The sequence below is a fragment of the Salmo salar genome, chromosome 10 (genome assembly GCF_965601325.2).
Source record: "Salmo salar chromosome 10, fSalSal1, whole genome shotgun sequence".
In the NCBI taxonomy this organism is placed as follows: Eukaryota; Metazoa; Chordata; class Actinopteri; order Salmoniformes; family Salmonidae; genus Salmo; species Salmo salar.
The window spans coordinates 77,592,516-77,610,861 of NC_138300.1; the positions used below are offsets into that span (position 1 = coordinate 77,592,516).

At 41.9% G+C, this 18,346-nt stretch overlaps 1 protein-coding gene across 1 annotated transcript in view; it reads left to right on the forward strand.

Annotated features, from left to right (window-relative positions):
* Positions 1-1,152: 1,152 nt before the first annotated feature.
* The window catches only part of LOC106561044 (receptor-type tyrosine-protein phosphatase eta), a 39,356-nt gene continuing 22,162 nt past the window's right edge, over positions 1,153-18,346 (forward strand). Inside the window, exons 1-7 of the mRNA XM_014124613.3 lie at positions 1,153-1,733; positions 1,929-2,183; positions 2,465-2,713; positions 15,436-15,696; positions 15,912-16,184; positions 16,484-16,750; positions 16,935-17,198. Coding sequence (XP_013980088.3) covers positions 1,403-1,733; positions 1,929-2,183; positions 2,465-2,713; positions 15,436-15,696; positions 15,912-16,184; positions 16,484-16,750; positions 16,935-17,198 — 1,900 coding nt within the window. The 5' untranslated portion in view covers positions 1,153-1,402. The remainder of the gene's footprint in view (positions 1,734-1,928; positions 2,184-2,464; positions 2,714-15,435; positions 15,697-15,911; positions 16,185-16,483; positions 16,751-16,934; positions 17,199-18,346) is intronic.

The window sequence follows — 18,346 nt, forward strand, 5'->3', positions numbered from 1 at the left end:
TCTGTTGGGGAGGTATGCCAATTGGAATGGGTCTAGGGTATCCGTGAGGATGCTGATGATGTGAGCCATGACCAGCCTTTCAAAGCACTTCATGGCTACCGACGTGAGTGCTACGGGGCGGTAATCATTTAGGCAGGTTACCTTCGTTTCCTTGGACACGATTATGGTGGTCTGCTTGAAACATGTAGGTATCACAGACTCGGTCAGGTTGAAAATGTCAGTGAAGACACTTGCCAATTGGTCAGCGCATGCTTTGAGTACACGTCCTGGTAATCCGTCTGGCCACGCAGCTTTGTGAATGTTGACCTGTTTAAAGGTCTTGCTCACATCGGCTACTGAGAGCGTTATCACACAGTCATCCGGAACAGCTGGCGCTCTCATGCATGTTTCAGTGTTTCTTGCCTCAAAGTGAGCATAAAAGGCATTTAGCTCGTCTGGTAGGCTCTCGTCACTGGGCAGCTCGCGGCCATATTTCCCATAATCATTTTCAAGCCCTGCCACATCCGACGAGCGTCAGAGTCGGTGTAGTAGGATTCAATCTTAAACCTGTATTGACGCTTTGCCAGTTTGATGGTTCGTCTGAGGGCGTAGCGGGATTTCTTGTAAGCATCCGGATTAGTGTCCTGCTCTTTGAAAGCGGCAGCTCTAGTCTTTAGCTCGATCCGGATGTTGCCTGTAATCCATGGCTTCTGGTTGGGATATGTATGTACGGTCACTGTGGGGACGACGTCGTTGATGCACTTATTGATGAAGCCGATGACTGAGGTGGTATACTCCTCAATGCCATTGGATGAATCCCGGAACATATTCCAGTCTGTGCTAGCAAAACAGTCCTGTAGCGTAGCATTCGCGTATTCTGACCACTCCCGTATTGAGCTTGTCACTGGTACTTCCTGCTTTAGTTTATGCTTGTAAGCAGGAATCAGGAGGATAGAATTATGGTCAAATTTGCCAAATGGAGGGCGAGGGAGAGCTTTGTATGCATCTCTGTGTGTTGTAAAGGTGATCTAGAGTTTATTTCATCTCAACATCATCAGTGTCTCTGAGCTCGACTGAACCAGAGGGAGACAGCTCCTTCTATAGAGCATAGCGGACTGATGGCAGTAAAACAATGAATACAACTACCAGTGGGACAACCGTTGACATCACTGAGCTGACTGCTGGAGTGCAGTACAGAGTCATGGTCTCTACAGTCATTGCTGATAAGATTACCCATACTTTTTTTTTTAACCAGTATATCCGTAAGATACTGTAAAAAACAAATTTTTGCCCCAAAACTTTTCATTATATTGATCATGCTATCAATCTTTACATTATGCTTTTAGAGGAATGACTTTTGCACCCTACATACGTACCTTACATTTCAGTAGAAGTGTAAAAGTAGCAGGCTTCTCCTCATTTAATGAGGAATTCAATAAATAATTATGATTCCTGTGATCTTTTACCAAAATGCCCCTCTCTTGCACGCACAGAGCCCGCAATCATCAGGAACCCTACTGTCTCTGAAATCACAACATCATCTATGTCTCTGAGCTGGACTGAACCGGAGGGAAATAGCTCCTTCTATAGAGTAGAGTGGACTGATGGCAGTAAAACTATGAATAGAACTACACATGAGACAGCCTTCAACATCAATGAACTGACTGCTGGAGTTTGGTACACATTCAGAGTCACTGCAGTGGCTGGAGATAACATGACGGAAGGAGTTGCTTACGTAACAAATCAAACCACAAGTAAGTCTCACTGAAAGTTGCTTTATGCAGACTTTTTTGCCTCAAACTGAGCTGCAAACTAACCTCAAACATCAGATGACTCTTCTCTGGCGTTCATCCCTTTCTCTACTGTTCTCTTCACCGTCATCATTCTCTTTCGCTCCCCTCTTTCTCTCTTTCTCTTTCTCTCCCCCTCTACTCCTCTTTCACAAACAGGACCTGCTGTCATCGCAACCCCTACTGTCATTCAGACCACCACGTCTCTCTCTCTGAGCTGGACCAAGCCTACAGGAGAGGCATCGAGCTACAGGGTGGAGTTTCATAACGGAGGAACAGTGAAGGACCAACTTACATCCACAACCTCTGCCATCATAGAGAGCCTGACCCAAGGGACCCAGTACACACTCCAGGTCATTGCCATCGCTCAGGACAAGTTAGAAGGCGACCCCCGTACAGTATACGTATACACAAGTACGACTAAAGCCTAATGATGCCAAATGGTCAATAACTACATTTTAAATGTTTTAGTTGAATATAAACATACTATATACAGTACACTAAATACCAAATACAATGAGTGTATAAAACATGCTCTTTCCATGACATAGGTTGGCCAGGTGAATCCAGGTGAAAGCTATGATGCCTTATTGATGTCACTTGTTAAAGCCACTTCAATCAGTGTAGATGAAGGGGAGGAGACAGGTTAAATAAATATTTTTTTCTCACCCCTTTTCCTCCATTTTGCTCTACAGAGCCCGGAGTTGTCGGCAACCTCAATGTGATTGGAACCACAACATCGTCTGTGTATCTGAGCTGGACTCAACCAAAGGGAAACAGTTCATTCTATAGAGTAGAGGGGACTGGTGTCAGTATGAATACCACAGAAACCTCCACTACCATCACTGGGCTGACTGCTGGAGTACAGTACAGCTTCACAGTCACTGTAGTGGCTGGAGATAAAACAACTGTAGGAGAAGGCAATACAACAACCACTTTTACAAGTAAGTCCTCTTTCAAGTTGGGTGTTGTGTGACTCAAAGGATTTGGATACACAGGTAAGGCGAATATGTAATTGTCGAAAATGGCTAAACAAATAATTGGTTGTGGACTAGCCTATCCATAGACGGTAACTAATGTTAACGTCTATTCAAGAAGGTATCTTCCATCCGGAGGGGTTTTGTTAAGAGCCCCAACGCTCAGTCTGAACGTTAACACGCATCGCTTGCGGTACGGTTTTGGAAACATAAGGACCTTATCTTTCAGATTAGCGATAAATAATAAAATAACAATTTTCAATTACTACACACACACACACACACACACACACACACACCTTTATAGGGTAAATGTTCCTACACGGCCATATTTCCTTGTAATAGCACTTGTTTACGGAAGACAGACTGCTCCGAACACCTTTGTGTAACGGATGGAAGGATGCCAGAAAAGTGTTGTAACAGAAAATACTGTTGGCTGCAATGTTGTTAAACCCTGTTAAAACAGTATCTATTTTGCGCTTGTGAAATCATTTTGATGTGATATGAAAGTAAAGGTCTTTATGTTTCTAGAACCATAACGCAATTGAGATTTGATTCATGTTTAGAAAGAGTATTTGTCTGTTTTGCCTGCCAGTACCAGTTTCCCTCTAAACATAAAGTCCTTGGGCCTCATTTATAGCCATACATTTCACACTAAATGTCTGTGTGCGCCATTTCTGAAAATGTCTGCTCACTTACAAAAATATTGAGATTTATAAACTTGGCACACGCCATACATACACATATTTCCCGTTATAAACCAGACCTGTTGTAAAACTGCGTGATCGAGCATTAAAACTCCGCCTGGAAAACACCCCCTATTCACCTTTTATGGTGTCAATGTCCTTTCTTTGCTGTATAATTTGAAACTATTGGCATTCGGCAACGGCAATTTCTTAAAGAAAGAGCAATGGCGATTTTGATCACATTTCTGTAGAGGTGTGGGCAGACTGTTTCGATATTTTGGAGTGACTTTTTCTAACTAAACATGCATGCTGCCTATAGTGAGTGCCTGTCCACACATTTTGCAAGATTGATTGTATATTCAAAACAATTTAAAAGTAGGCTAAATTCTACAGCTCACACTTCGATGCAAAAGACTAATTGTTGTTCAATATTTAGTTTAATAGTAGTTTATTGGGTTTCTATGTCCTGCCTTAGTATTCACCTCATTTTCAACGGAAATATGGGCGTTTTTTTTTTTTGTGGGGTACTTCCGGTTAAGCACTTCCAGCCAACAGTTCACAGCTTGCTAGCCAACTAACTCAGTATCGCTTCTCACAACTTTACAAACATGGATTCACGCAAAACAGGCATTTTATGTTCGGTAAGGGGATGCCACAATAACTAACAGAAATGGAAGCTGTTCATGGTGCATGAGTGTTTTGACCACCTAACTTATTTTGCGGAGCGAGTGCAGTTGTAAGGCACCTTTTGATTTTAGCCCACCTCTGATATATCATGACGTCTGACGGGTTTACCCTTTATTTATATATATTTTTTTATTGTATTAACAGTAACATGCAAAACATAAACATAACAGCCAGAGGGATTCCAAAGAAATTAGAAAAAATTAAATAAAACTAATCCACATGATATCAAATCAAATAGACATATAGCGAATACATTATTTTTACATTTTGTTTTATATACGTTTTAAAGACTCTAAATAGTTTTTCAAATCAAAAGGTATTTTTCTTCATAAATTTTGATTTGTGTATGAAAATTTTTCCTAATAAAATAAAGAGATTTATGACATACTCACGTTCAATTGTGGAATCAGTGTAGTAAAATAATAAGTCAAACTTAGAAATTTCAATGGTTGTATGCAATTTGAGGCCAAGATATAGTTTTACATCAGTCCCGAACACTTCCCTATATAAACAATTACAGAATAAGTGTTCAATAGATTCAGTTTCTAGTTCACAAAAACTGCATTCACTGGTAACATCAAGTATATATTTAGAAATCAAGCAATTACACAGATAGAATCTATGGATTATCTTAAAGGAGATCTTCTTTACTTTATTGGTCACCATAAATTTGTGTGGAGTGAGCCAAGCACGGCACCAGTTTACATCAAACGATGAAGCCCAACAAAATATCGCAGAGGGAATAGACTTCCTGTAGAAAATATCCCTTAATAAACGATTGTTGAATTCCGTATCTAGTAGACCAATGCCATTCACCTGAATATCGCTTACAATCGGAGATATTCCAAAATATTCATTATTCTGAAGTAAAGTTTTTATCCCACTAGGTATAGCTTTAATAACAGTGTCATATTCCTTGCTTGAAACCTCAAAGGTGTATCTTTCTATAAATTCTCTCCGTGTAAATAGATTCCCACTAATATTAACCATTTATGGTTAAATAACATCTTGTTTCTATGTAATATCGACCCATTGTTCCATATAAAACATTTATAAGGTGAAAAGTTGTGTTTATACAACAAAGCCCAGCACATTAAAGCCTGCTTGTGAAAATCCGCCAGTTTCACAGGAAGTTTACCCACAATATATGGACATTGTAGTAAAAAATTAAGCCCTCCGAACTTCTGAAAATCAAAATGAGGTATAATATTCCAGAAACTATGAGGATTTTTTATGTACCTTTTAATCCAGTTGACCTTTGATATCTGATTGAAGAGAGTGAAATCTAAGACATTTAGACCGCCATCACAAACCCTGTTGGTGTCACAATTCTCTAATATGCAGGAGGGGTGAAGTCAGGCGCAGGAGACCAAGGTCCGTGAAAACACGTTTAATAGGCACCAGTCCAAAAATGCCAAAATGCAAGGCAGGGTAATATACATCCAATAATAGGCAAGAGCCCGCAAACTGAGTAGGGAGGCAGCCCAGGAAACCCGTATGCAACAATATACAAATGGCAGAGGAAAACCTAATCCCCAACCTGAACAACGTAGACACAAATAATCCCGCACAATCCCAGAACCTAAACAGACAGACTAAATACCCCCCCACTAATGACCTAACTCAAAACAGGTGCTAACATAAAACAGACATCACCAAAAGAAAAATGAAAAGGAGATCGGTGGTCGCTAGTAGGCCGGCGACGACGAGCACCGAGCGCCGCCTGAACGAGGAGAGGCGCCACCTTCTGTCAATGTTGTGACAGTTGGTGATAACATCTCTTTTCATCTTATGTGGCTTGTTTTCCCATATGAAGTTGTACAAAAGCCTATCTAAGGTACAGCAAGTGGATTTGGGAATGTCAATAGATGAAAAAAGATAGGATGCACGAGATAGCCCCTCAGCTTTGAATAAAAGCACCCTTCCTTGAAGACTTAAATCTCTCCCTAACCATGAGGATATTTTTTTTTACAGATTCAGTTACAGGGTTCAAATTAAGATCATTCACAGCCTTAAGATTTTTGGTGATCTTTACACCAAGGTAGGTTACAGTATCTTTTTCAGAGATGTTACAATCTGCTGGATTGACAGCTCCTTTCAAAACAAACATCTCACATTTGGAACGATTTAATGCCAAACCTGAGATTTTGGAGAACTGCTTCACGATATCCAATGCTATTCTAGCTTGAGACACATTTTTTTTTAAAGTGAGGTGTCATCCGTCAGTTGGGATATCTTGATCTCTTTGGCCTGGAATGTAATGCCTTCAAATGGACTTTTATGAACTAATGAGCATAAAATTTGAGATATACTGTATTTTGGTTAGTGCACCAGGTGGTGCTAGTTAGGTAGGTAGTGGGTAGGCAGGTAAGGTAGGAGAGGGGGTTTTGATATTTACTTTCTTTGCTTTAGTGTCGTCCAGCCCCTTTTCCCCCAAATTACCGTGTAACGGAATAAATTCCTTGTAAACGGTAATTCTCTGCCTTTTGTCATCCTTGCTCACACCTACGGTCCATACCTCTTTCACACCACAGAGAGTTGAGTTGTAGCAGGGTGTTGCGTTCCCTCTTCCTAGAGGCGTGCGTAACACTAACAAAAATAAAAAAGGTGGAATTGGACAACCTTGTCGTATTCCTTTGTAAATGTTAAACCTTGAGGATGTTCCATGACAGAGTTTGATACAGCTATTGCCACCATTATACAGAGTTCTAATAGCATCAACAAAAAAAACGACCAAATTTCAAATGCTTAAGACAATCAAAGATAAAATTGTGACTTACTGTATCAAATGCTTTCTGAAAATCCAAAAATAGGATAACAGGGAAGTCATCTAATAGATCACAATACTCAACCAAGTCTAACACCTATGGGGCAATCTATCGGCCTCATTAGAATAAACCATATTAAAAACTCCACCAATTATAATCTGACTGGATGGAAATTTTCTCAGAAGACTTTTAAGAATTTCTTCAATTTCCTCTAGAAGTAAGTTATTTGGAGGACTAGAACAGTATCCATATTGTAACGACGGTCGTCAGGAATGGACCAAGGCGCAGCGGGTTGAGTGCTCATAATTAACTTTAATGAGAAAGCACTAAACAAAACCGATGGACGACGAATACAGACTTGAAGGCACAGACAGCAATTCAAGAAACAACCTCCCGCAAATTACAAACACACCCTAATATATAGGACTCTCAATCAAAGGCAACTAGACAACATCTGCCTTCAATTGAGAGTCCACACACCAATTAACTAAACATAGAAACAGACTAACTAGAAAGAACATAGAAATAGACTAACATAGAGCAGTGACCAAAAAACCCCGGAATACATAAATCAACTACCCTCTACATAATACACACACCCCGAACCACATAAACCAAATACCCTCTGCCACGTCCTGACCAAACTACAATAACAAATAACCCTTATACTGGTCAGGACGTGACACATATACAATACACAACACAAATAATCTGTCCATGTGGTTGATGACCGCTACTAGCCAATGTCCATTGGAGTCCATTTGAGTAAACAAAAATGTCCCTTTGAAATTGTGTGCTAAAATTACAACGCCAGCGGAATGATTAGTCCCGTGGGCCAAAGAAATGACATTGCCCCACTGATTTTTCCAATAATTATAGTCCTCTTTGCATGAATGTGTTTCTTGAACGAATACAAGATCTGCATTGCAGTCCTTACAAAACAAAAAAAAGTTTTTTTCTTCAACAGGTTTCGTATCCCCCTGGCATTGATTGACATACACTTCAAGTCCATATCTATAGAATAGAAAGAAAAATCCTATGCAATCTCAACTCTACCCTCTCTATAAAAAGTTGCTTCATATATGTATTAACAGAAGTCTTAACTTGTAAAACAGTAACACCATATTTCAAAACTAGAACACTCAGTTTGCAGTGGGGAAGGAGCTACCTTGTAAACCTACCGACAGAACAAATCACCCCGGTCGTATTTCTTTTCCATTGGGGAAAAAGGCTCTGATTCCCCTGTAGTATCCACCCTTTCCTTGATTTCGGGCCTGTTGTACAAGAGGCCACAATTTTGCCTTTGCTGCCTTGTCTGCTGCAGTCAAGTCCTCACCGAATCTAAATTATCTCTCTTTCAGAAAGGCGCTTTCCTTTGCTTTCTTCCAAACTGCATCTTTCGCTGTGCGAAAAGCAAACTGGATGATGATCGAGCGGCTGCCGATGGCATCTTGCTTCTTCCCAATACGATGAGCGACATGCACAGCCATATCCATATATCCATCGGGGAAGTCCGGTGCCACACGGTTACAGATGTCTCTTACTAAGCGCTTCACATTCTCATCCTGGTCCTTGGGGACACCGTAAAGCCATAGCCCCCACCTTCTCCGGTATCGCTCTGCTTCCGATAAGCACTCTTGCATGTCTGCGATGGTCTTCTCCTGAGCAGTGCATTTCTCAGACGTAGCAGTGTTTGCAAGTTTAAGCTCTTCGAAACTCTTGTATGCATGATTCAGAGAGGTCTCGAGGTCAACGATTTTTTAAAGTGTTTTCGCGTATCATTTTCTCCAGACCATCGGCTCTTTTGTTTATCTTTGCAGAGACAGCACCGATTATGTTGATCTGTAGTTCGCGCAAAGACAATTATTTCTGTGTCTTTTTGGGTGCAGGACTATTGACTGCATTTTCAGAATCAACCGAATGTCCAGCATCCTCCATTTCTTCTCCCGAGGAGTCAGGTGATGGTTTTTCTCCAATGTATGAGTACTCAGCTAGCAACTGCCTTCTCCTTCCTTTGCTCTTTCGCAAATTTTTTTTCAATTTCTCAAAGTTTCAGATCAAATTAGCGGTCAACTAAGCGTTGTTCTCTATTGTGTTTACTATAAGCCAAGTTCCATTACATTTAAGTAAGTTTGAGAGGGATAAAAGTTAAGGTTACTCGGAGCAAGCTGAAATCTCGTCTGCACTCGCCGCCATCTTCAGCACCCCCTCGGGTTTACACTTGCAGGGAGGAAGGAATGAATTTGAAATGGACCGCCCTTGCCCGGAAATTCGTCACTCGTTCGTCCCGCGACGATTGTGTTTTCAGCCACCGCATGTGGGTGCTTTATATGCACTACAGTCAATTATGATTGCATGTCTACTTATATTAACTACAGAATTATTCATATACGCCTACTGTATGATAGCTTATTAATTTTCTAGCTAACTAACGTTAGCCTGCCTAGCTGGAACTTCTGAAGAAGGAAAATGTTTTATTTCTACAATTTCCTAAAGCTAACCAAACAAAAACATCATTACTTTTATGAGACGTGTTTGTTCATTAGTAGCACAATTTCTAACATATTTACACTTGCATGTTTTTACTTACTCTTGTATGTTGACTCCATAGTGACGTTGAGGTTTTAAGTTTCGGATGTCTTAGCGGATGTACAATCATCGCGAATTAAATTATGGGGCGTTTCAGGCCCGAATTGAACATAATTGTACACTCGTAAACTCCATTAAAAACGAGGGCTGAGGGGCTTACGCTGCAAATTTCCCTTGCTTGGCTAATCATTTGGACCGATGACAAATATGGCCATGGGTATTCCCCCAAGGGCATAAGCCGAGGGTAAGTGGATGAGGGTGTGTCTTTTGAGTTTGAAACACAGCCAGGTGCTTCACCATCTGAGATCTGCTGTATGAGAGGAAGGTAAACCTTGCCATACCAGCCTTCACTCAGAAAGGAGACCAGCTGTCTGATGAGGATGTCACAAGCACGAGAAGGATAGCTAATGTACCTACCTATCCATGTTGAGAGAGTTATCAAATCAAATCAAATGTATTTATATAGCCCTTCTTACATCAGCTGATATCTCAAAGTGCTGTACAGAAACCCAGCTTAAAACCCCAAACAGCAAGCAATGCAGGTGTAGAAGCACCTTGAGTCGTCTGAAGTTATCAGACGACTCAAGGTGTTCAAAATCCTCTCCCAGACGGTTCCCATCAACCTGACGCACAAAATGGACAAAGTCCTTAGAATATGTGCAGCACTTGTTAACATGCAAGGCGAGATCATCCATGAGGATGCCGAGTGAGTAGTGAGAATGTTCATACATATGAAATGTAACTCTACATACACTATAATTTCATCCACATGAGATACTGTGTGTGTATATATAGTTTCCTATTTCATCTTAATCATTTTAATGTTCCTACACTTTGCCTGTTCCTGATAATTACAGGCATTCAATAGGTGCTGTTATCAAGCCTTCTTCAATCTATTTAAAATACTTTTTCTTCAACACCAAAATGTCTAACAGACCAAGAGGGAAGACGACTGTTTACGAAGTGCCACACTGTTTTGTTAATTTATGCCCTTGAAAACCAAACCCAAATATAATCAGGTAAATGTACATATGAAGAGAAGTGTGCAAGACAAAAGAAAAACACCAATCAAGAGTTATGCTTAGATAATAAGGTAGAGCTGACAGAGAGCTTTACAAGGCACAAAATATAGGAACTATTTAAAAACTATTTAAAAAGAAGTATTAGGCCCCTATATACCACAGATTAACATATTTGGAGCACAGAGTTAGTCTGCCTGACTGGAGTCATCGACTATCCTTGGCAGCTTATGTGTGAAATAGAATCCCTTCAGTTGAGGGATAACATCAGCACAGAACTTCACATCAAAAGGCACATCAATAACAACCTGCTCGGATGGAGCCCAGACAAGCAGTTTGCATCTCTCGACTCCTGTGCAGAACATGCCTATTTGCACTTGCATGTAGTACCCACGGGCTCCATTAGGTTGCAGCTGAGGAACCCCATCCACCAGCTTCGCATCGGTGAGTTTGCCAGAGAACAGTTCAGTCAGAGACTCACACTTCTTACTCAGAACAGAACATTTGATTTCTAGAAGTTCGAGAGAGTTGAACACTCCATCTGGGCTTGCAGAAAGCCATGGCTCCTTGACACTCACTACTGTGCCTCTACTCTCCAGACTAAACCCTTAGCTCTCCGTCCATGTGTAGGCCGCCTGCTCGTTCCCCTTGCCATATGTGGTTGTGGAGTTCCCATGGAACCTGGGGAAGAGATGCTCTGAACCTTCTTTGCTGAGCTAGCAGTTAACCCGAAGTTTACGAGCATCATACCATGCACGGGAGGCACTCTGTGCTTTAGTGACCTCCTCCAAGCTGGCACATTTACACTCCTTCACCGTAACATAAACGTCATAAAATGACAAGCATTTCTGACACTGCATGTTGATGCCGTGTTCACCATGAGGCTGCTGTAGCTGTGTGGCTGCTGCAGGAACCTGATGACTGACTGGTTTAGCTGTAGAAGGCTCCCCACTGGAACACTGGCCCCTTCCAAACTCTTCTTAAATGTGTTGTGGGAGTGGTACGCAGGAGTTGGAGGTAGAGATGGAGAAGCGGCTGGGGTGCTGTCAGAGAACTCGTCACTTGGTTTGTGACGTGTGAAACAGATCTCGCTCAACCTTTTTGGAGCTAAATTCCGCTGCGTCCCAGAGTTCCACTGGCATTGCTCATCTGTACAGGACACCCCTGTCAACCCTCCATACACAGCATTCTGCACCTTCAACAAAACACTACGGTTAGAATAGTCAATTACAGTACAGAACACTAGTTTACATTGTGTTCACAGCTGACTAGTTTACACAGTTTCCTTTTAAATTGTAGGTTATGTTGGTAATTTCCTATTTGATTGTAAAACTCACCATGATTCTGTACCTACCTTATTGCCATTCAAGATTAAACTGATATACTTACGCAATGAGCCATTGAAACCCAAAACTGTATGTGTATGTTGTAATAGTTAACGTTATCAGTTCTGGTCAGTGATATGGTATCATCACAATTAGCTAGCTAGCTAAGTAACTAGCTAACATCAAACGTATCAGTCAAAGAAATGGGTTATGATAAACAAAAAGCCAGCGAGCTAGCTACCTTCCATAGTATTGCAGCTGCAAGACTTCCCCAGCCCTGCAACACAAGAACACCCTGCAGTTTCCCTCGTTCCTGACAGATGAAACAAGAATCCAGGTAGAATGATGGTGTGTTTTGCTCTGACTGAGCTGGACATCTGCTTTGAGGAACACCAGGTTGTCATCCTCAAGAGAGTGAATAAGCACCCATTCAATTTAGCCGCTGTGGAGGTATTGATATGCCTCTGTGCTTTTGTAGCTCCTCATCTCTGACTAATCCACACCGAGAGACGATACTAAGTAATTGAAGATGTCTTCGTAGGTGATATGTGGCCATTTTTTCATACCGTCCTCCCACTCTTGAATAATCCGTGGATGTGGCACAGACTTTCCATTCGACTTTGAAAGATTTTTCTTGGTATGATCCCAAGACATTTTGAGCTAACTAGCTAACGTTTGCAAAACGCAAGAATGCCACAACAGAAGTCTGAGATTAAATAGGCAATGATGACACGCTCCTATCGCACAGCGGCAGTAGCCTACCGATATTGTCACAATGTGTACATAAACTACCGGTCTATTTACTGTTTAAATCTTTAGCAGTAATTTATTCTGTATCTGGCAAAGGACTGGGTCAGTTTCTGAAAGAGAAAACAATGGCAAATAGTTGTGGACCTGGCAGCACAACGTTTAACTTCAATAATGTTTTGCATCTGCTTTTCCCCCAACCTAAATATGATGGACTGCACGCGAATTCTGAAACATTGTCTAGGGCAGGTAAAAAAAAAAATGCAAGTACAGTAATTACAGTGGCATACAGTGCATTCAGGAAAGTATTCAGACCCCTTGACTTTTTCCACTTTATAAAATAAAAAAAATGTAATCCCTCATCTATCTACACACAATACCCCATAATGACAAAGCCAAAACAGGTTGTTAGAATGTTTATCAAATGTATTAAAAATAAAAAACAGAAATACCTTATTTACATAAGTATTCAGACCCTTTGCTATGAGACTCGAAATTGAGCTCAGGTGCATCCTGTTTCCATTGATCATTCATGAGATGTTTCTACAACTTCATTGGACATAATTTGGAAAGGCACACACCTGTCTATATAAGCTCCCACAGTTGACAGTGCATGTCAGAGCAAAAACAAAGCCATGAGGTCGATGGAATTGTCCGTAGAGCTCCGAGACACGATTGTGTTGAGGCACAGATCTGGGGAAGGGTACCAACACATTTCTGCAGCATTGAAGGTCCCCAAGAACACAGCGGCCTCCATCATTGGAGACTTTTATTTCCCTCACCAACTTTAAACATCAGCTATCTGAGCAGCTAACCGATCACTGCAGCTGTACATAGTGCATCTGTAAATAGCCCACCCAATCTACCTACCTCATCCCCATACTGTTTTTATTTACTTTTCTGCTCTTTTGCACAGCAGTATTTCTACTTGCACATCTTCATCTGCTCATTTATCACTCCAGTGTTAATCTGCTAAATTGTAATTATTTGCTCCTATGGCCTATTTATTGCCTACCTCCTCATGCCTTTTGCACACACTGTATATAGACTTTCTTTTTTTCTACTGTGTCATTGACTTGTTTATTGTGCTGTTGGCTTGTTTATTGTTTATTCCATGTGTAAGTCTGTGTTGTTGTCTGTGTCACACTGCTTTGCTTTATCTTGGCCAGGTCGCAGTTGTAAATGAGAACTTGTTCTCAACTAGCCTACCTGGTTAAATAAAGGTGAAATAAAGAATAAAAATAAAAATAAATGGAAAAAGTTTGGAACCCCCAAGACTCTTCCTAGGGCTGGCCAAACTGAGCAATCGGAGGAGAAGGGCCTTGGTCAGGGAGGTGACCAAGAACCCGATTGTCACTCTGACAGCACTCCAAAGTTCCTCTGTGAAGATGGGAGAACCTTCCAGAATAACAACAAACCTGCAGCACTCCACCAATCAGGCCTTTATGCTAGAGTGGCCAGACGGAAGCCACTCCTCAGTAATAGGCACATGACAGCCCGCTTGGAGTTTGCCAAAAGGCACCTAAAGGACTCAGACCATGAGTAACAAGATTATCTGGTCTGATGAAACCTACATTGAACTCTATGGCGTGAAAGGCAAGCTTCACGTCTGGAGGAAACCTGGCACCATCCCTACGGTGAAGCATGGTGGTGGTAGTTTAATGCTGTGGGATATTTTTCAGCATCAGGGACTGGGAGACTAGACCGGGTGGATGGAAAGATGAACGGAGCAAAGTACAGAGATCCTTGATGCAAACCTACTCCAGAGCGCTCAGGACCTCAGACTGGGGCGAAGGTTCACCTTCCAATAGGACAACGACCCTAAGCACACAGCCAAGGCAACGCAGGAGTGGCTTCGGGACAACTGTCTGAATGTCCTTGAGTGGCCCAGCCAGAGTCCAGACTTGAACTCGATCGAAAATGTCTGTAGAGACCTGAATGTAGCTGTGCAGTGACGCTCCCCATCCAACCTGACAGAGCTTGAGTGGATCTGCAGAGAACGATGGGAGAAACTCTCAACCTGTTTTCACTTTGTCATTATGGGGTATTGTGTGTAGATTGATGAGGGGGAAAAAACAATTTAATCCATTTTAGAATAAGGCTGTAACGTAACAAAATGTGGAAAAAGTCAAGGGGTCTGAATACTTTCCAAATGCACTGTACATAGGCCTTCTTCAATGTAAAATATTAACTGTTCACCTGTAAAATATGACTCTATATTTTAAACTATGTTGCCTATGGGATTGCAAAACTTGAAATACATATTGCCTATCTATTTACTAGACTACTAGGCCCAATTAAATGAGAGCTGCTCATGGTACTTTGTTGTATAGCTACGTCGGGAATATGAACCCATCACGGCCAGAAACCGGAATTTATTCTGCAATGGTTATGAAAATAAAATCGGAAAAAGATTCCTATGTCTAGTTATTTTATATTTGAAAAATTAAACACCATAGATCTTCGCTCTTCTCACTAACGACAACTGGCTGAATTCTTGTTTATATGTTTTCCTGTTTTTTTATAAGCTTTTCATCATACCCCATTGCACAAAATACTTACTTGCCAGTTTACAATACAATATTTAAACAACTCGCAAATGTGCGTACGCATGGTCTAAAGTTTGCAGGGAGGTGAGCACATTCTCACGTCAAGCGAAATTTTTAGGAATGCCAACTTTTGCATGAAAAGTGGTGCACACACATTTTGGGGTATATTTTGGACGTATTCACAGTTTTTAAATGAGGCCCCTTGGATGTTAAGGAGTAACGGCAGGCTCGCCTACACTCCTTAAGAGTACAGTCTTGGGCTAGCTGTGATCTATATTTCCGTAATTGAAATGAATCCTTTTCGATTGTGTCATGACAGACCCTAAACAACCTGTGAACATTGTGGCTAAGGGACCAGGGACCAGTCAGCTGAATGTGACCTGGACCTTGCCTGGAGGGAGCGTGGACCAATACAATGTGAACATCTCTAATGCTGCTTTAAGCTATACATCCAGCCAAACCACACAGACCACAACAGCCAGCTTCACTGGGCTACAGTCAGGGAGGGTCTATGAGGTCACAGTGACTGCTGTAGCTGGACACTTCAGTAACCGGTCTGCTACGGGCCAGTTAGCCACTGGTAAGTCATGGCCAATGGTGGCTATACTATGCATTTACTGTAGAGGTTCTGAAGGCTTCGTAGTAGTTTGTAGTTTCTGAGAGTTTGTATGAGAGAGTGTGAGAAGGTTCTCTCTGTGTTTGTCCTGAAAGAAAGCAAATGTACTTTGTGTGTGTTTGTGTGAATATGAATTTGGGTTTGCAACTTTCCTAACATCTCTTATTTCTCCACTACAGTACCCAACCCACCTGGACCCCTCAACATCACAGAGAGGACAACCAGCTCCCTCTGTGTCCAATGGAAAACCCCTGGTCTAATGACTGGTGCTCCGGACATCTCCTATAACATTAGCTACCTTTCTACTGGGACTGGAGCAAGCAGCCAGTCTACCTCTAGTCTCAGACATAACCTGCTCTCTTTGTCCTCTGGAACGTTCTACACCATCACAGTGATAACCGTGGGACCACAGAATCTGGGAAGTGCCCCTGTTAATACATCTGGATATACTTGTACGTACACTTGTGAATTCTTTCTAATACTGTGCACGGTTGATGCATGGTCCTGTATGGATCAGTTGGTAGAGCATGGTGCTTGCACTACTAGGGTTGTGGGTTCGATTCCCGGAGCCACCGATACATAAAATATATGCACGCACGACTCTAAGTCGCTTTGGATGAAAGCATTTGCTAAATGGCTATTATTTATATGATATATTTTTTGAAATACATCAGGTTAAATGCGGCTACATGCCTTACCAAATTTCATATCCTAGTAAGATCATCGATTAAGGTTTATTTTTTTCTCCTAGTGCCAAACCCAGTGGTGAGCCTCACAGTGAGCCCGTTGTCCACCTCCTCAGTGAAGCTACAGTGGACTGACCCTGTGGATGTTAAGTCCTACTACTCTTACAGAGTCCAGTACAGCAATGCTACAGGCCCTGTTGGAGAGAAAACAGTCATTACAAGCTCCGCGGTAGTCCCTGGCCTAGAACCTGGGACTGGCTATACCTTCACTGTTACAACAGTAGCAGCAGCGGGAACCAACGGAATTTTAGAACAAACGTTCAGCTACACAAGTAAGCTAGTATTCTAAACTTCCTAAGGTATTTGTAGAGTAATGCAAGGGTAATCCAAGTGCACTCTAGTCATCCAGCAAACTGCAGTTACTCTTGTGTAGTTAAGAGGCGTATAACACCATCAGCTAAATAATCCTGTGTTATGGATCATATTAATACAATATCTGCCCTCTTTGCCGTTCAGAGCCCAAGGCGGTCAGTAATCTCATGGTCGAGGATCTGAACACAACCGCTATCAAGCTTTCCTGGTCCGAACAGGACGACCACAAACCCACCTACTCCTATCTGGTGACCGTCTCCAAGAGGGGCTCTATGGTTGCGAACGTATCAACCACGGTCAAGAGCTACACCTTCACCCATCTCCAGCCTGGGGACAGTTACACCTTCTCTGTGGTCACGGTCGTCCAGGGAGTTAAGTCTGACGCAGCAGAGACGACTAGCTACACAAGTACGGTTCAAAAGACCCCCCCCCCCCCATCTCTTTCTCACTCACTTTCCCTTCTTTACAGAACAAAGTTGATTTAATCTAAGACGGCTGACGTATTTCACATCAAAACCAAATTAAAGACTCATTTACATAATACACATTTACCACACTTTTAAGATCTCAATATCTCTAGTCTAAAATGTGAAATGTTAAAGGTCCAATGCAGCCGTTTTTTTTTATCTCAATATCAAATCATGTCTGGGTAACAATTAAGTACCTTATGCTGACTGTTTCAAAATGGTCAAAATGGTCAAAAATAAACAAAAATTGCTTCTAAGTAAAGAGCAAGTTCTCAAGCAAGAATTTTGTTAGGACTGTCTGGGAGTGGTCTGAGTGGGGAGGGGAAAACAGAGGTTTGGAACTGTCTTTCTAATTGATCTATTAACTAATTTACCACCTGGTGATGTCACCAGGTAGGCCAAAACTCCATCTCACCAAAACCGTCAGATTTTTCTGCCGGTATTTTCAAACAACTCTTACACAAAACGGGCATTATCAGAATTTTCACAATATCACAGTATTATTCCAACCTCAGTGTGGAAATATATACACTGCTCAAAAAAATGAAGGGAACACTAAAATAACACATCCTAGATCTGAATGAATGAAATAATCTTATTAAATACTTTTTTTCTTTACATAGTTGAATGTGCTGACAACAAAATCACATGTCCTTAAAACAAGTCAAAATGAGGCTCAGTAGTGTGTGTGGCCTCCACGTGCCTGTATGACCTCCCTACAATGGCTGGGCATGCTCCTGATGAGGTGGCGGATGGTCTCCTGAGGGATCTCCTCCCAGACCTGGACTAAAGCATCCGCCAACTCCTGGACAGTCTGTGGTGCAACGTGGCGTTGGTGGATGGAGCGAGACATGATGTCCCAGATGTGCTCAATTGGATTCAAGTCTGGGGAACGGGCGGGCCAGTCCATAGCTTCAATGCCTTCCTCTTGCAGGAACTGCTGACACACTCCAGCCACATGAGGTCTAGCATTGTCTTGCATTAGGAGGAACCCAGGGCCAACCGCACCAGCATATGGTCTCACAAGGGGTCTGAGGATCTCATCTCGGTACCTAATGTCAGTCAGGCTACCTTTGGCGAGCACATGGA